This window comes from Telopea speciosissima, chromosome 10, assembly GCF_018873765.1.
Source record: "Telopea speciosissima isolate NSW1024214 ecotype Mountain lineage chromosome 10, Tspe_v1, whole genome shotgun sequence".
Lineage (NCBI taxonomy): Eukaryota > Viridiplantae > Streptophyta > Magnoliopsida > Proteales > Proteaceae > Telopea > Telopea speciosissima.
The window spans coordinates 58,256,727-58,276,925 of NC_057925.1; the positions used below are offsets into that span (position 1 = coordinate 58,256,727).

At 39.4% G+C, this 20,199-nt stretch overlaps 1 protein-coding gene across 1 annotated transcript; it reads left to right on the forward strand.

The window, feature by feature from the left end:
* Positions 1-11,115: 11,115 nt before the first annotated feature.
* LOC122643802 (ubiquitin C-terminal hydrolase 12-like) lies at positions 11,116-12,459 on the forward strand. The gene is made up of 6 exons (XM_043837384.1): positions 11,116-11,121; positions 11,276-11,384; positions 11,502-11,656; positions 11,778-11,993; positions 12,075-12,159; positions 12,260-12,459. The coding sequence occupies exons 1-6, from the start codon at positions 11,116-11,118 to the stop codon at positions 12,457-12,459; spliced, it is 771 nt and encodes a 256-aa protein (XP_043693319.1).
* The last annotated feature ends 7,740 nt before the right edge of the window (positions 12,460-20,199 follow it).

Genomic DNA, 20,199 nt, shown 5'->3' on the forward strand with positions numbered 1-20,199 from the left:
TGGATCAAACACATTTGGACGGGAGGTCCATTGGGGCTAAGAACCGACCGTATATTTTTGGCTGATATCAAATCTTTCTAGTTGTCTTTTTTTCTCCAGTTGAACTCCGACAAACATTTATGTTTATGGTTTTTCAGCGTTTTCTTTATTACTTGTTATTTTATTTGGGCTCTTAGGAATAGAGTTGTGGTGGCGTTGGAAAAGCCTGATCCTTTGTGGGTTTTAAAAAACATTTAAAAGTGGATTTCGGATCTAAACATATCCCCTCCCACATCTCCGCCCTTGGCTGTAATGGACCATGTTGATTCCCTATCAATTCCCCCATCTTCTTTTAAACTTCCTATGTTTAATTTCCCTATTTTGATTTGTGCAGGATACTCTACCACTGGACTAACTACAGCTGGATGGTCCTATTTCTTTTTTATTGATGGCACACTATAGTTTTTTGATACATGAACTATTCCACAGTCATCAGAATTGGTGGCTACCCTTTTTGCTCTTCGGAGAGGTTGTGACCGTGCTGCCTGTATTGGGTTGAAGATTAAAGCAGTCTGGGTTGATCACAAACTGATTGTGCATGCTCTTCCATCTCCAACCAAATGCTCATGGCCATAGTTTCTGTTTAAAGACTTCCTTTATATTTCTACTCGAACTCAGGATGTAAATTATTCTATGTGTGGTGATAGGGTGTGTCTAACTTTAGTTGAAAATATGGCTAGGAACGCTTGCTCAGGGTCTGTACCGTCAGCTGTATAACCATCTTTGCTTTGTGTTTTCTTTTCTTATCATAAAAAATAAAAATAAAAAAAAAAATAAAAAAAAGGATAGTTGATCCTAATACTTTGTAATATTAAACACACGGAGGGGGGAAAAAAAGGATGACATATGAGGTCCAAGTCTGTAACTAACTAAGTACTACTCATACGTTAATTTAATCTATCAGTGATATATGAAACTCTCTATAACAAAGTTTTATAAATACACAACTTCATGTAATGAATGGTCGTATTTCAGATTCATAGTTCAATCCGGCTTCCAATCTATATGAAATTTGGTATGTTGGTTGTGTTGTTGATGCACCATGGCCCATAGTCTAGATGGACTTAAAATCTTGAAATTCTCACACTAAATAAGTACAACCATATTTTTTATCTGTAAGAAATAATTAATGAATGCTCGTATATCAGATTCATAATTCAATCCAGTTTCCAATCCACATGAAATTTCCATTTTGGTTGTCCATTTTTCCACGATGGCCCATGGTGTAGATGGACTTAAAATCTTGAACTTCACACACGCACACACACACGGGGAAGGAGAGAGAGAGAGAGTTGCAATGTTTATTTTGTCATTCCTCTTCCACTTTGATCACAAAAACAAGATAAATTTGAATGTTGGGAGAGGGTTCCTCATGCCACTAGTATAGAAGGAATCTCTCACGCCACACCAATCGTGACGCAGAAAAAGGTTTCATAGATAGGGGCACACATGACTAATAAAGAGAAAAATTGCCAATGTGGACACATATGATCATGAAGGAGAAAGTATATGGCCAAGAATAAGAGGAAGTATCAATGTGGGGTCCACACGTTCAAGAGGATAGAAAATGTCAGTGTGGGCCTACAAGGTCAGGAAAGAAAAAGTGTCACTGTGGGCATACATGGCCAGGATGGAAAGAAAGTACATGGCTAGGAATAAGAAAAAGTGTTTGAGAGAGCTCACATGGTCTTGAAAAAGAAAGTACATGACCAAGAATGAGAGAAAGTGTCCAAGGGAGCCCACATGGTCTTGAAAAAGAAAGTACATGGTCGGGAATGAGAGAAGGTAGCCTTAGCTTCTTTAAATGTGACGATGCTTTTGTTGTGAAGATCTTAATCTCAAATTTCCTTATTCACTCGTGTTGTTTATCTACTTCTTAGTTTTTCTTTGTTTCTTGTAAGCATGTATAGTACTCATTCTACACTTAAAATTTTATTCATTTAATCTATAGTTTCTTAAAAACTCTATTTTTTTATGAAGTGAAAAAAATAATAAAAAAGGAAAAATTACACTACGACCCCCTAAAGTTTATCTTAAATATAGAACGACCCCCTGTGTTTTTAAATTATACAGCCGCACCCCCTACATAGACGGTGTTAAATAAAACAATGTAAAATGCCAACTTTGCCCTCTTCTAATATCATTAACAAAAAACTGTGAAATAATACAATATAAAATTCCAACTTTGCCCTCTACAAATCCTCTTTCCTCTCTAACCCTTTCTTCTTCTTCTTGATTTTCTTCTTTTCTGCCTTCTTCTCCTCCTTCGTTGCTTTTATCACCGCCATTCCGGCCAACCTAGCAGCTCTAGGCTTCTTCCAGGTACAGAGAGTGGATCGGCTTGAATCCAAGAGCATGGGTTCAGGGGATGAGGAATGCTGAATTCTGGGGAGTGCCATTTAGCGAAGATGTAGTTTCAGATAGAGGTGAATAACATGCTTGACGAGCACACAACTGGGTGGTGATTGAAGAAGGAAGAAGATGGTATTGTGCTTACATGGAAGAGGTGAAGAACATGCTTGACTCCACAAAGACTTGGGTTCAGTCATCGTAGTTTCAGAGGTGAAGAACATGCTTGACTCTACAAAGACTTGGGTTCAGTCATTGCAGCCCTTCTCTCTCTTTCTCTTTTTACCTTAAATGCTATCTCTACTACATGTTCGTTCTTGCAAGCATTTTTTGATCCATCCATGGAGGGCAGCCAAAAAGGCAGGCAAAAACCTCTCTTTTTTTTTGTTAATCAGAACTCAGAAAATATAAACTCAAATAAAAAATTATTTCCCATAAATGAAACGATTGAAAGCTCTGAACATACTTGAAAGTGTAAGAAAGATTTGGAAGCTCAGACTCTCTGAAGAAAATCATCAACCACCAAAAATTTGGGAGAAGAAAAGTTGGAGCATGTTTTCGATTTGTGAGTGAAAATCCTTGGGCAGCGCCAAAGTAACAAATCTTCTGAGGCAGGCAAAATCCTCTGTAGAATCTAAATAGGGATTTTCACAAAATCCCTAATGGTGTCCCATTCAAGAACTAGAATATGAATCAAAACAATTAACGGTGAATGGAAGCGTACCTTGCAACGTGGTATATTGAAGAAGATTTGATGTAGTTGCCAACGGATTTCTGCTCCCTGATCCTGGATCTTCCATAGCACTTCAAGCCTCTTTGTTTGCTCTCTAACTTTAGTGGTAAATGGAGAAGAATGAAAGAGTGTTGTGGGGACCCAAAATTAAGTATATATAATAATACTGTCCTGACCCTAAACCCTAAACCACCATGGATTGGGCCAGCATATCCCTAAACTTGAGAGTGAACCGAACCGATCTGTGTAACTTAATTCACACCAACTAATCAACCCAAATAATTAATTTAGCCCATATCTTACAATCTCCCACTTGGGCTACATTAATTATGAGGATGTCTTTCAATTGGTGTGGCCATGGAATCTCATTACTAAAACCACTCTTACTTTGATCCTGTTAAAAAACCCACTCATGTCGAACAACAGCAGAAAATACGCCTCAACATACAGCATACAACTTTCTGTCATTACAAACATAAATGAATTTATCAACGTGAATCCTGTGAGATATTAACATGGAAATAGTGACATGCACTGTATTTTGATAAATGTCATTCCATGCAGGTCCTTAACTTTGATATTAACCTATACTTTGGCAACCGCCTATAATCTGGGGTTAATATCTAACTGTGACAAAATCGTCTATAAACTGTGGCAAATACTGCCTATGAACTGTGACAAATACTGCCTATAAACTGTGGCAAATACTGCCTATGAACTGTGACAAATACTGCCTATAAACTGTGGCAAATGAAACCATAAGCACCAACAAACAAATATATGATGGAATTGCTTTGCATAAAATAAATGCAGATGTCAAATAATGAATACAACCAACATCCATCAAACTATGCTTAAATAAACGAGCTAACATATCAACCATAAAAGAATATCCAACAAGAAGTAAAACTCCCACTAACCAAGCATATCAAATGACTCAGTAATACCCATGTTCGAGATATGGCCTTTGAACACTTCCACTAGCAAGGCCTTAGGAAGAGGATCTGGCAACATTCTGTCAGTCTTCAAGTGCTCAACTGAAATTTGTTTTTCACTAATTTTCTCCCTCACCAGAAGATACTTGATCTCAATATGCTTGGAACTGCTAGACTTCTTGTTATTCTTTGAGTAGAAAACAGCAGAGCTGTTATCGTAATATATCATCAAATGTCTTGATATGGAATCCACGATCTTCAACTCAGAGATGAAACTCCTCAACCACACAGCTTGTTTGGTAGCCTCATAAAGCGCTACAAACTCCGCCTGCATAGTGGATGAAGCCAAAATAGTTTGCTTTGCGCTCCTCCAAGAAATGGCACCCCCTGCCAACATAAAAATGTAACCTGAAGTAGACTTTAGATCATCAGTACACCCACCATAGTCTGAAACTGAATATCCCACTACCTCAAGCTGATCACACCTGTGGTATACAAGCATAGAGTCTTTGGTCCTTTGCAAATACTGCATGACCTTCTTGGCAACCGTCCAATGAGCCAAGCCGGCATTGGATTGGAATCTACCCAACACACCTACAACAAATGCTATGTCGAGACGAGTACAAACCTGTGCATACATCAAACTCCCTACCGCTGAAGCATAGGGTATGTTTGCATGGAACCTTTTTCAACTTCATTTTTGGGACATTGCTCCTTGTTCAATTTGTCACCTTTGCTGATAGGCACATCTCCAGCTGAATACTTGGACATATTGAACCTGTTGAGAACTCGATCAATGTATGCTCTCTGAGATAATCCCAAAAGTCCTCGCTTTCTGTCACGAACAATATCAATGCCAAGGACAAATTTACTTTCACCCATGTCCTTCATCTCAAAATTCTCAGACAGAAAACACTTCGTTTCGAGAAGCAAAGCCATGTCACTGCTAGCTAGGAAAATATCATCAACATAGAGCACCAGAAATATGAATCTGCTCCCACTGACCTTCTGATAAATACAGTGATCCATGGCATTCTCAGCAAAGCCCAAAGATGTAACAACATCATCGAACTTCAAGTACCACTGCCTTGAAGCCTGCTTCAAACCATATATCGACTTCTTGAGCTTGCAAACCATGCTCTCTTTCCCCTTGTATTCAAAACCTTCTGGTTGAAACATATAGACATCCTCATCCAAATTTCCATTTGGGAAAGCTGTTTTAACGTCCATCTGATGTAGCTCCAAGTTATAATATGCCACAAGTGCCATGATAATCCTAAATGAATCTTTTGATGACACCGGTGAGAAGGTCTCCTTGAAGTCAACTCCTTCCTTCTGTGTAAACCCTTTTGCCACCAGTCTTGCCTTGTAGCGATCAACATTGCCCTTAGAATCTTTCTTGGTTTTGTAAATCCATTTGCAGCCTATGGCTTTATAGCCCTTTGGTATTTCAACCAACTCCCAAACACCATTGTTATTCATGGATAACAATTCATCCTCCATTGCTTCTTTCCACTTAGAAGAATTATTGCTGCTAATGGCTTGCTCAAAACTAACTGGATCATCTTCTTCTCCTATGTCAAAATCACATTCGTTCAGATAAACAATATAGTCTGAAGGAATGGCTGGCCTTGGATCCCTAACTGGTTTTGTAGGTCTTTCTGGTGGTAATGCTGCCTCAACCTCAACTGCAGGTACATCTGACAAAACTGTGTCAACAATCACATCATCACCATTAGTCTCAACCCTCTCTTCCTCAAACACAAGATTGCGTGTCTCAGAAGTTTCAACATCATCTTCAATTAATTTAGCAACATTAGTCTCAACTAGTCTGGTGCCTGAGTGAGGACAATAAAATCTGAATCCTTTTGACCTCTCAGGGTATCCCACAAAATAACAACTGACAGTTTTGGGATCAAACACCTTTTCGTTTGGGTTGTACAATTTTGCTTCCGCCCTACAACCCCAAACATGCAAGTGTCTAAGGCTGGGCTTCCTACCAGTCCAAAGCTCATAAGGGGTTTTGGAAACCAATTTGCTTGGCACCCGGTTAAGAATATAAGTGGCAGTCTTTAGTGCCTCACCCCATAAAGATTCTGGTAGACCACTATTACTGATCATACTACGCACCATGTCTTTCAAGGTACGATTTCTCCTTTCTGCAACACCATTTTGTTGTGGTGTCCCAGGCATAGAATATTGACGAGATATTCCATGCTCCTATATATATTTGGCAAATGGTCTTGGGTATTGATCTGTATCACCATGTTTCCCATAGTACTCACCACCTCTGTCAGACCTGACAAACTTAATTTTCTTAGAACGAAAATTCTCCACTTCAGCTTTAAAGATTATGAAAATATTTAGGGCATTAGATTTTTCAGAAATAATATACACATACCCATAATGAGAAAAATCATCAATAAAGGTAATAAAGTATCGATGACTTCCAAGGGTAGGTGTAGGGAAAGGCCCACAAATGTCTGTGTAAATGAGCTCCAACAATTCCTTACTTCGAACTGCCTTCTTTTTCCTAGACTTAACCATTTTTCCCTTTATGCAATCCACACATACACGCATGTCATGTGAATCAAGTTCAGTCAAGATGCCATCCTTCACAAGTCTATCTATCCTCTCCTTGGAGATATGCCCCAACCGTTTGTGCCACAAGGTGTAAGATTTTTCATTAATAATAGGGCGCTTGGTGCCAACATTCATCACCCACGAAGACTCATGGTTCAATTTATAAAGCCCATCAACTAAGCATCCATTACCAATAATACTAGAGCCATGAGATAATGTAAAACCATCTTTATTAATTAAAAGAATAACCATCTCTAGTAAGAGTAGAAACCGAAATCAAATTTCTCCTCATGGAGGGAACATAACCTGTATTGTTCAAATCAATAAAAATGTCTGAACTCAAATAAATCCTAACTACTCCAATGGCTTCAACTTCTACTCGCTCTCCATTGCCAACGAACACGTGCACCTCATCCTTGCTTGGCACCCTCTTGCTTATTAGCCCCTGCAAGGAATGAATGGCATGTATTGAGGATGCAGAATCAATCCACCAAGAATTCATAGGAGCATCAATAGCAAAAGATTCAAAACAAACAACTGACAGATCAATACCATAATTCTTCTTCTTCTGTAACCATCCCTTGTAAATGAAACAGTCATTCTTGTAATGTCCCTTCTTGTGGCACCAAAAACACTCTATATTGTCTGTGTCCTTCTTATTTGTGGAACCCTGAACATTCTAAGATGCCTTGGACTGTTGAGTGCCCCTTGTCTTGCCATAAGGATTGAACCTCCCTTTCTTGGTAAACTTCTTGTTCCTCCTAATTGGTCCTCCACTAGATCCCTTATGAAAAGCCGCATTTGCACTCTCAACTTTGTTCTGTTTTAGCTTTCTCTCCTCTTGGGTGCAAATGGAGATAAGCTCATCCAAGCTCCACTTGTCCCTCAGTGCAGTATAAGTAGATTGGAGAACCTTGTATGGATCAGTTAGGGTATGCAGTGCAATATGCACAACAAGATCATCACTTATTTTGATGTCAAGATCCCCTAGCTTGGCAGCAATAGTAGCTAAGCCCAAGATGTATTCCCTAACACTGCCTCCATCATAATGAGGATTCATCAGTTTACTCATCAAGTCACTAGATTCAGCCTTTGTGTTAAGTTCAAACCTAGCCTTTATAGCATTCAGGAACTCTACGGCAATGTCTTTAACTTCTACATTCCCACGTATAGTCTCAGGAACTGCCTTTTTTCACAACTAAAATGCACTTTCTGTTTGCATTATCCCATTTCTCAAACTTGGCATTTTCCTCAGTAGTACTATTATCAATGAGAGGGCTAGGTTTAGGCTCCCTGAGTGCCAAGTCTAAGTCTAAGAGACCCAAATGCAGTTCCAAATCTTTCACCCATTTCTGATAGTTATCCCCAGTAAGAATTGGGATAGAGGACAAATAACTGGAAGGAATAGCCACCCTACAAGGACAATAATCAACACAATGTATGCTAGTTTAAAACATGAATCAAAATTCAAAACAAGCAATAACAACAATGTGTTTTCAATAAGAGTTATAATATCAACTGTATCCCTATCCTTTGGAATAGGAATTTACTGGTCCCTTATTTTTTTTTATTATTTTTTTTATTGACTGTGAAGATAACACCGACTGTTGGAAATTCAATTACCTTTAGGCAAAAGAACCCCTGAGTCATGTTCCTTCTTTTACAGGTGTTAAACACTACAAATTTGATGACATCACCTTTGGGAAAATGCCATCTTTACTGTGAAAAGAACACTAACTTTTGAAAATTCAATCACTTTTGGGCAAAAAAATCCCTAAGCCAGTGTCTCTTCTTATATATGTGCATATGCCTATACTTGATGACATTACCTTTGGGAAAATGCCATCTTTACTCTTAGGGAAAGACACAATCGAATCAAATGTACCACTTTGGTGGATTCCACTCAATCCTATCATGTTTTTCCCTATTGGAGATTTGTGTATACATGTACATGTATGGGAACATACAATTCAATATGTTTCTTAGATATTAGAAACCAAATGCGGCATAATATTGCACATTTACAAGATTGGAACATTTAAAAATTTTCCAGAACAGATCGGAGCAAAAACAGAAACAAAAACCATACTAGAATAGTCTCAAAACAGTTTTGCAACACATATTCTGTTCGAAAACAGAAATCTGTCTTGAAACAGAAAAACAGAAACAATAATATATTCCATAACAGAGACAGAAACAAAGACAGAAACAGAAACAGCAATATGTTTCAAAACAGAAACAGTTCTAAATGTTTCATAACAGAAACAAAAATAGCAGAATCTGAAATAATAAATAAATCAAACCAAACCCCCCTTTGTTTGTTTGTTTTTTTTTTTTCAAACACCGGTCATCACCGGAGTTTTTGCCGCCGCCGATCGGATTCCGACAGATCTCCGGCAAGGGTTGCCGACGACCCAATGGGTCACTTTTCTGGGTCAGTTAACGGGTTCTCGGGTGGACCCAAGTACCCGAACCGGGTCGGGTATGCCTTGCCCCGGTTTGGTATGACTTGAATCCGTTTGGTTTCCTTTGGGTTTGGTTTGACCCGATTCAAACTAAACCCTTTATATAACCGTTTGACCCATTTTAATGTATTTACTTTAAACTTTTTTACTCTTTTGTTTTTTGTTTTGTTTTTTATTTTATTTTATTTTATTTTATTGGTTAGTGGATTAGGGCATATTCCCTCATCTTCCCCAATTCACGCAAAACACTTCCCCAATTCACGCAAACACAACAGAACCGTTGTACTCAAATTCAAAATCTTCTAGGTTTTGCCGCAAGCAAGCAGCCGCGAATTGTGGCCACTGCAATGTGATGGTGGCCAAAATCCCAAATAAGAGTGGTGATTGCCGGCGACCAACCACAAGGTCAAGTCCGTATAAAATCCGACAAAAACCCTTACAAGAACCACCTCTGGGTTTTTTTTTTTAATTTTTAAAACAACATACAGCAGCGGCAACGGCAGCGGCAACGATGCCTGGACAGCAAGCACCAACACAGCGGAAAGCTTCACGTCGGTGTGCACTTACACCCGGTTGCCCATAATTTTTTAATAATAAAACTCAAATCAATTTAACAAACATATTTTAATCGATTCCAGCCTTGAATGGGTTACTCTGATGCCAAATGTAGAATCTAATTCAAGAACTAGAATACGAATCAAAACAATTAATGGTGAATGGAAGCGTACCTTGCACCGTGGTATATTGAAGAAGATTTGATGCAGTTGCCAACGGATTTCTGCTCCCTGATCCTGGATCTTCCACAGCACTTCAAGCCTCTTTGTTTGCTTTCTAACTTTAGTGGTAAGTGGAGAAGAATGAAAGAGTGTTGTGGGGACCCAAAATTAAGTATATATAATAATACTGTCTTGACCCTAAACCCTAAACCACCATGGGTTGGGCCAGCATATCCCTAAACTTGAGAGTGAACCGAACCGGTCTGTGTAACTTAATTCCCACCAACTGATCAACCCAAATAATTAATTTAGCCCATATCTTACATCCTCATCTCTTCTCCAGGCTTTCCTTTACCGGCTCTCTCTGTTCTCCTTCCTTCTCTTCTTGATGAAGACAACCACTTTCAACGCCGTTGCTTCTCCGTACCATACAACTGAGATTATCTCTCTCACCTGCGGCTCCTCTTCAACGATTCCAATCTCATCTCTTGATCTCACTTGGACCAGGGACAACGCCTCTAAGTTTGGTCCATTTCCTTCATCAACAACCACCACTAGCCCTCTGCTTACAACCACCGCCACAAATCTGTTCGTTGAATCGCAAATTCTCTTTTTTGCAATCACTCCTCTCTTAGCTTCTCTTCCTTTTCTTCTCTTTCCGAAAACCCTAAACTTAGATGAAAGAAAGAAAAAAAACTGCACATGGATACATAAATCGTTCTCTCCCAATTTCTCCTTGTTGAACAAATCATCTTTCCAAAAAGCTAGGTGTGTCTAAAGCATTGATCTCCAATGCCAGCCCAGAACGATTCAGAGGCTTTTCCTCTTGCACAAAAACCATCGCCAAGCTCAATGAGTGAGAGATGAGAAAACAAAACTAAAGATGATCCTCGGAGGTAAACTCCGACGTTGCCTGGGACGAACGCGACCCCCCGTAGTCAGTATGCCCTCCTGCTGTGGGCTCATGTCACAGGTAACTTCGATTAGCGGGGAAGGGGAAGGGGGTGTGAAGTTCGGGCTTCCTTAAGGGCAAAATGATAAGCTGACTCCCCATTAGGGGCATATTCATCATTTTAAGATATCAATGGCCAACACGTCAGCAACTAACGAGAATGCTCTAACGGAGTGCGGCTGAGTGTAACAAGTTCCCTAAACTCAGGGGGTGCGGCTGTATAATTTAAAAACATAGGGGATCATTCTGTATTTAAGACAAACCTTAGGGGGTGTCCGTGAAATTTTCGCTATATAATATAAGTCGCTGCCTCTTTCTCTCATTCTCTGAAGTCTCAACCTCAATGGCGGTATTCTTCTTATTTCGTGTTTGCTCTTAATGATTAGTTCTCTCAGTTTCATCGATTTCCCGTGCTAGGGTTCTGCTTCCAATATCGAATTCCTCAATTTCACCAAATCCATTTAAGCTTTATTTGATATTTAGGGTTTTCATTCAATTTTCAGGGTTTGATTTTACTGGATCCAAGCTCTGATTTGTTGTTCTTTTTGCAGCAGGAAGACGATGCGATGTTCCCTCATTCGGCTTTCGCCTACAGTTCCCAACCAATGGAAGGTGATACTTTTAGTATTTTATGAGCATGTACCGTAAAGTTGTGACGTAGAGTTTATAGGTCTATGAGATTAGGGTTTTAATGTTTGCTCTTTTCTGATTACTTTCTGAATGAAACAGTAACAAGTAAAGGTGAGGTTGCTGTCTGGGTTCGGGATAATTTGGCAGATGACTCGAAAAAGGAAGCATGTTATGTTGGACTTAAGAACGAATCTGCAACCCGTTACATGCATCCACTCCTTCAGACTTTGTACCATATCCCCTGCTTTAGAAAGGTCAAGCCTTAAATTGGTTTTAATGTTATCTCGTTGTTAATATCTTCCCTTGCTTCTTCCCTCTCCCTGTAATTTTACTTTTCTAATAACAAAGTACTGTGTTCGATATTGTGTACTTCAGGCTGTGTACCAAATTACAACCATGAACGATATGCCATCAGAGATCCCTCGGATTATGCAGAGCTTATTCTATAAGCTTCAGTACAGTAACTACATTGTTGGGACGAGATCTCTGGATTATTCCTTTCTGGGGGGCACTCGTGGTGTTGGTTCCATGCGACTTGATGCACTGGGACTTAGTAGTGAACTTTTCCGAATTCTGGAAGATAAACTGAAGGTGCTTGTTGCTTTTTCTTCCCCCCAATTTTATATTATTTATGGACGCAGTCTGAACTTATCAATCCATCTGCTGGCTCAGGAAACTAATATGAAGGGTACAATTCAACAGTTGTTTGAAGGGCACTATATGGACTACAAGTCTACAAGAAAGGAGTCATTTGTCGGTATGTATTTTAATTTCGGTATTGAGTTGTCCAGGTTAGAACTGTATGGTGTTGATCAATGTCCTTACATGGTAGTCAACTCTATACTTTTGTGCAACAGGCCTTCAGCTTGATGTCAAAGGTTGTAGAGACGTCCATGCTTCTTTTAATAAGTATGTTGAGGGTGATAATGAGAACAGTCCTGTGCAACATGGACACCGGGTAAGATGCTATCTGTTCATAGTTAATGGTGAGCAGTATAGTAATGTGGGAGCATCTCAGGCTTTAAACTCACAGATTACAGAGGCTTCCATGTTATGATTTGTGAGCCATTTTGAGTGAGAGATCAAGCTCTATATTGGTTTTGAAAGTAAAAAATGACTTGTTAATCAGTCCTCTTTTCCTTGGGTATGTTGAACTCATCTGTTGTGGCCTTCAGAAGTTGCTAATACTAATGACAAGTAGAAGAGGCATTTTTTAAGTTTTATCATTTTTAATGTTTTACTGTTCATTAATGGGCTCTTCTTTAACTTTATTTGGATTTAGTCAACAATTTTTTTATATTTAATTGCATGACATGATGACGTAAATATGATCATATGTCTAATGACTTGCTTGGATATGATTCATAGAGGAATTTTGTTAATTTGATTTTTCCAGGGTGCTAGGAAGGGTGTCCGGTTTGTTGACTTCCCTCCTAACCTTTTGCTTCATCTAAAACGGTTTAAAAATGATTCTTGGGGGAAACCTATAGTGAAGGTTAGAATTATGCTAACTCATATTTTATATCATGATTTGTTTGTATGATTGCTACATATTTTTCCTGTTTATGTCTTTGCTTGATGTGTATTGTTTTATTCAATCACCGGTTAAGTGAAATGAGGGGAAGGGAAGAAAACGGTCCGAATGCCATCATGGTTTAAGTTATGAACTCTGTCCATTTGTGAAGATAATTTAAAAGATTCCACTATGCTATGACATAGTGCAATATGAAAGAGAGAATGGTTTATATTAAACCTTAGATAAAAAGCTTACTTTGAAAATCCATTGTTGAAAATAGCATCAAAGGCAACTGAAGGTTTTGTTTCCTCTATTTTTGGGATGAGGATCCTTTTGTGACCACAATACTATGATATTGAGGGTTGTATCGGGAAAATAAATCCGAGTTTGCTATTAGAATTTGGAGATAAAAAAAACATGAAATGATTTATTTAAATCCCATGAAAATCTTTGAGTGTTGCCAAAATGTGAAACTGCATTATTCATTAGATGTTATGAGGAGAAGGAAGGATTAATATTTGCCTGTATTCAAGTGACAAGGTGGAAAGGTAACAAAGCTAAGATTTTTGATGACTTTTAAGTTATGGTATTCAGGAGCCCAAAGTAATAGAGGTAGAGTGGGTATAGTGGTAGACAAAGAGCTAAAGGATGATGTGGTGGAGGTCAAAAGAGTTGGAGATAGGATTATTGCCATCAAACTTGCGTTGGAGAAAGAAGTTTCAATGTTGTTAGCGACTACGCACCCCAAGTAGGATTGGATGAAAGTAGTTATTCTGGGAATACATGGATGGATTAGTGCAAGGCTTTGGATAGAGAGAAAAGAATATTATAGGAGGTGATCTAAATGGGCATGTTGGGAAAGATTGTAGGGGAAATGAAGGTGTTCATGGAGGTTACGAGTTTGGGGAAAATAATGAAGTGGGTGTTTCAGTTCTAGACTTCACAGTAGCTTATGATCTTTCCATCATGAACACCTTTTTCAAAAAGAGAGAGGATCACCTTGTTACCTACGAAAGAGAGTTGGCCCTGATGGGCTGGCTCGAGCTGGTCCATCTCTGTCCCAAAAAGGGGCCTGGTCCTTTGTCTCTTCCTATGGCCAGAATCTACATCAATAAATCTCAGCCTAAGATGGCCAGGGCATTTTGGCCCTGCGGTTCTGCTGATGTGCATCTAGTGGTAATGTATGGTTAAATCTCGAATGATCTAACCCCAGGTAGGATCTTGATCTCAATAAATAAATTTCAGATTAAGGGAACAAATCAGCAATCAAAACCATAGTTCGAGACGTTTCGTTTCGGTATTTTGAGCTGACCGAAATATTGTATTTTTTCTGGTATGTTTCGATAGGTCATTTCGGTGGGTTTTAGGCCAAGTTAAGGCCTGAAACTTCATGGAAACCCTATTTTAGGCTACATAAACACATTTAAATGTTCAAATTACAAAAATAGTCACCCAAAATGATGTTTTGGATGTGCACCATTGATTGGCAACGTACGGTCAAACCCTAATGTATAACTTAGTTAATTACACATTTACACATACACATTGTACATTAAACAAGTAAATTGACCTGGAACTAAGTTGGAAACGTAATGACTCATAAGTTAAGTCATAAACAAGGTATAAAATCTCGCGAAATATCGGCGATATATCGCCATATTTCGTGAATCTCGACATGCCCGAGATACGAAACACTTTCGAAACATAAAAATACAATATCTCGTCGATATATCGTGATATTTCGACGATATATCGTGGAACTCACGATATATCGCGAGATATCACGATATATCACGAGATATTGTAAAAGTGACAAATAGTGTCACATTAAGGGCCTTATAATTCCATATTTCACAGCTCTTGGTTGATATTTCGACCGAGAGCTGCTGAAAATCAAATTTTCTCTCTTCTTCCTCATTTTTTGCTTTTCTTCCTCCCTTCCAAGCCTCATCCAAGCATTGTTGAAGCTCCTTGTCGCCGGAAGACGTTGGAGGGTCATCTAAGCCTCATCATCCAAGCCTATTTTCATTATTTAAGGTAAATTATATTTCTCTAAAACTATTTTTTTTTAAAAAACTTTGTACAAATGTTGTTGGATGTTGATGATATTAATATATGTTAGACAGGAGGCCGATCTACAACCTCACGGTGTCGAAATTTTTTCCCATATGTATTTTTTTATTTTTTTTTGGTTTTAAAAATTCATTTTTCTACAACTAAAATAGGAAATAATTAGGGGTAATATGACTTAGATGGTAATGAATTAAATATATGTTAGACACCAATGGCCGATCTACGGCTTCACGATGTCGGATTTATTTTTCTGCTCTTAAATAATTCTTTTAATTTTCAAAAATTAAGAAAAATATATAAAAAATTAAAAAAACAGAAATAAATAAGGAAAATATGAGTTTTAAGTTTAAAAATAATGAAAAATATGAAAGTTATTTCTATATGTTTTGAGATGCATTACATGTATATTATGATTACTAATTTTTGGTTTTGTTGTGTTAGGTCAATACTTATATTAACATTATATATAAAAATTGGTTTTAATTATTGAAAAATATAAGGGTTAGGGAAAATATTAAATAACTATACAAGTGTATTAGTAATCTAAAAGTGTCGATTGAAGTGTATCTACATTAAGTTTTTAATTATTTGTGTTATTTACATGCAAAACAAGTATCATTATGGCGGATCGTGATAGACAACGTCGCGAAGGGCAAGCAAAGGTGGGGAAAAGTACAAAGGGCGAGGAACAAAGAGAACGAGGGAACAGAGAGACCCCCAGATAGGTGACATTCGCATGGTTACATGGTACTCCCATTGATGGGGATAAGAGAATCATATGTAATTATTGTACATGCAATTTATGGGAGGGGGTCAGAGACTTAAACAACATCTTGGAGGATCTAAAGATGTTGTAGGTTGTCATATGGTCCCTACTGAAGTAGCCAGGAGATTGGTGATAGTTTGAGAGGAAGAAAGAAGAGGAAGGTCGTGACAAGCAAAGGATAAGAGAACAACTTGAGGATACAGTGAGGAGTTCGATGGGAGGAGGAAGACGATACAATGATGATGATGACTCCTCTAATGATGATGATGATGACTCCTCGGATGATGATGATGACATTGCGATGACTGATGACATACAAACAACAGAGGAGGCTAGGGATTTTAAGCGATTGCTTCAAGGAGTAGAGGAAGTTTTCAAGATGATCAAGCAGAGACAAGAGTAGGGGGTAGTGGAGGAGTGGCGAGTTCGGAGGTCCTAGAACTTTGAATCCTTTTAAAAGATCACAAAGTGTGAGGGCAACCCCAACACTCTACCAAGACCAGTACCACCATCAACATCTCGATCCTAAATTGCATAAGAAGAAAGGAAGCAATCAACCCAGTAATCAAAGGAGCATGGAAGGGGATGAAGGGATTGGTTAAATAATCAATAGCTAAGTGGATGCTATACCATACCATCCCAAAGAACATCGCACAAGACCCCATTATGATACCATGATAGATACCATTGCAGAGGCCGCCCAGGATTCAAGGGCCCCACCCCATATGAGGTAATGAATGTTTATCTACCTCAACAAAAGAGTGAGATTGATGAGTACATTAGTGAGATGAGGAATATGTGGGAGACATATGGGGTGACTATAATGGCAGATGGATGGACTGGGCCTATAAGAAAGTCCATCATCAATTTCATGGTTTATTGTGATGGGAGGACAGTGTTCCTCAAATCTGTGGATGCATCCAAAGAGATAAAGGATGCAAAATATATTTACAGATTGTTAAAGGAAGTAGTGGAAAAAGATGTGGGTATTGAGAATGTTGTCAGTATGTAGCAGACAATGGAAGTAACTTAGTCGGCGGTGAGAAGATGATGAACAATAGTAAGTACCGGTTCTTCCTGGACTCCTTGTGCAGCCCATTGCATTGACTTAATGCTAAAAGATATGGGAAAGTTAAAGTTGGTGAAGACTGTGGTTGAAAGTGCAAGACAAGTCACCAACTTTGTATACCACTCCTATGCACTCAATCTATTGAGGGAAAAATGTGGGGGTGACTTGGTTAGGCCTGGCATCACAAGATTTGCCACCAACTACATTGCTCTCAAAAGCATTGAGACAAAGAAGGCAGGCCGAGAAGCATGTTTGCTTCGAGGAGTGGTTTGAATGGAAGGGTTCCAAGATCGCAAATGGGAGGGAAGCACAAACAACGATGTCATCTCGAGGACTTCTGGACCAAACTAAGCAAAGTGGTGAAAGTTTTAGAGCTAGTAGTTAAAGTTCTACATGTTGCTGACTCCGCTCTGAAGGGCCCAACCATGCCAGTCCTATATCTTCGTAATAGACTTGATGAAAGATAGTGTCATAGTGTGGGTCCTCGCAGAGCAAACACTTCTTAGATATCATAAATGCTCATTGGGAGAATCAACTTATGCATCCACCGCATAAGGTCAGTGAGTAAATTTGTTTTATGTTTACTAATTCATAGTATTATTATTTACTAATTACCTATGCATTTGACAATACCTCTATTCTATATGTCATATTTCAAGCATACTACTTGAACCCTAAGTATCAATATAATAATAGGCTTGGGTTGGAAACTCAACTTATTGATCTTTGTGAAACAAGTAGGGAAGAAGTTGGAGCCGGATGTGCGCTACAAGCAATTTGCAACAATGAAGTGAGTTCATTTGGAAACTCAACTTATTGATGCTTTCAAATAAGTAGTGAAGAAGTACTTACTAATTTTCCACACTGGGTGTAGATCAAGGTATTTAGGGATGCATTGGGAAGTTTTGGAACCGAGGTCGCGATCAGGCGAGCACGTGGTGATCTTGGTAATTCTTTTAAGTTTTAAATTACATATGTATTGAAATTTGAAAGTTAAAAGTTGAAACAACATTTGACACGTCTTTTTGTTGTAAACTTGTAATGCATTGAATGGTGGGTGTTGTATGGGAATGGCTGAAAACTTAAGAAGAATAGCAATTAAAGTCCTCGCCCAAACATGTTCTGCATCCGGTTGTGAGAGGAACCGAGTACCTTTGCACTCATCCACTCCAAGAGGCGCAGCAGTTGGGGTCTCAACGTTTATCCGACATGGTGTATGTGCACTACAACTCGAGGTGAAACGCAACACATACGCATGGGACATGAGCGACAGAGGGGCACCATTGATCTAGCCGACATCTTTCAAGTTGACTCGGACGATGAGGACCCTATTGTGGATTGGGTGAGGGATAGAGGTGAGCCAGTGTTGGATGAGGAGGGAGGTAGGCCCGACCCCATGATACTTCAAGATTGGTCTGATGTGGACGAGTATATGGCGACGAGGGTCGATATATGCAAGGAAGCCTCACCCATACCATTCCGGCCACACGGTGGCAATGTTAGGCGATGATGAAGACTGGTCAAGTCTTCAAATGATGATGATGGTGATGATGGTGATCTTGGTGGTGGTGATGGTGATGCTGGTGGTGGTAATGCTGGTGGTGGTGATGTTGGTGGTGGTGATGCTGGTGAAGAATATGACGGCATGCGAGAGCGTTATGTGGTAGGCCAGGAGGCCCAGGATACGGCACCTGTAAAGCCACTCCGATTCACTGGAGAGACACAGTTTGATCATGCCACACAAGATACGGACCACGGAGCACGTGCCCCCGCACCCCCACCCTCGAGAGGCCCCCTACATACATACAACAGGAAGCGTAGGGGTCGACAAACACAGTTGCAACCTGATCACATGGACATTGATAACCTATCTAGCTCTGTTGGTGGTTTGAGTATGGGTGATAGGGAGGGAGGACCGACTGGACATTGGCGTGCCCCATCTTTTGACGCACATGCCACTCCATTGGCATCGGATTATGGTGCATCACAACCTTACGGTGGATATGGATATGAATCATCATCATATGGGCAGTTTAGTGGGGTAGGGGACATACTGGATCATCTTTTGTAGATAACATCTTTGCATACCCTAGCGGACCTAGCTACCAACCTCACCAGCCATACATGCAGCCAATGCCATTGCCTCTTGCGCCGGCGCCAACATCATATCACAGTGGATCATCTTCTTCAGATGGATCGATTGGTAACCCTAGTTTATATCCTAGGATAGGTTACCTACGAGTATGTTGATTCCATTTACGTGACACTTGTGGATGACTACACTCGTTTCTTCTCCGATTCTATACCGTGGTCCACATATGTCCTTCAAACAGAGCAATGGACGTCGACTCCATGAGGCATGAGTGGGATTGATCCAGGAGGCACAAAGAACTACTATTAGCGAGTTTAGCACTTGTAATTTGTAACTTAAGTTGTGATTTCATTAATCTATGTGTATTTAACTATTTATACATTAGGGTCGGCGACCGTATGTCAATTAAGGGTGCAAGCCCAAAACACCAATTTGAATTCACATTTTTACAATTTATGGTTTAAATGTGTTTATTAAGCTTAAATAAGGCTGTCCATGAAGTTTCAGGCCTAGATATGGCCAAATACCCCCCGAGATGGACCCCCGAAATATTGCAGAAAAAATGCAATATTTCGGGCATATTTCGCGATATCTCGGATATTTCGGATATCTCGGTAGGCCCGAGATACCGATATATCGCGAGATATAGTACCTTGGTCATAAATCATAATATTAAGTACATAAGACATCAAATCAATAACAAGTTAACAAATAACAACTTAAGAGTTAAGATTTAAGAAGATGATATCAAACATTCCAAATGACAATATGTCAATATCCCCAATTGTTCCCTACAAGGCTACAAGTCAAGTAGTCAAGTAGTCATCATTCATCTCAAATGTTTACAAATTTGCTAATAATAACTACTCCGTCGTCCAGGATAAACCCCACTCATGGTCCGCTGGAGCCGACGTGTATTGCTCTCCGACTGTAGGACAAATGCATGCCACGTCATAGTCTAGGAGAAGAAGCGAGTGTAGTCATCCACAGTGGCCATGCAAACTGCATCAACATGCTGAAGGTAACCTATCCTAGGATATAGGTCACCAAACTGTGAAGAAGTACTACCCACTGATCCACTATGATATGAGTCATATGACGGCTCTGGGAGCATGTACGAGTTGTACGGCTGCGTCTGGTGGGTTGGGTAGCCAGTGTAGGAAAAGAAGATCCACTATATCCCTGTGAGTGGGAGTCATACTCAAAACTGGGAATGAATGGAGAAGATATAGGTTGCTGCCCCCACGGGTACTGCCCAGAATGCCTTTCGCCATATGGATG

Bases quoted from the DNA above. Each gene is read 5' to 3' on its own strand.
- LOC122643802 (XM_043837384.1), top strand. The intron at 11,657-11,777 runs GTCAAGCCTTAA...TGTGTACTTCAG, and splicing joins ATATCCCCTGCTTTAGAAAG to GCTGTGTACCAAATTACAAC. The intron at 12,160-12,259 runs GTATGTATTTTA...TTTGTGCAACAG, and splicing joins AAGAAAGGAGTCATTTGTCG to GCCTTCAGCTTGATGTCAAA.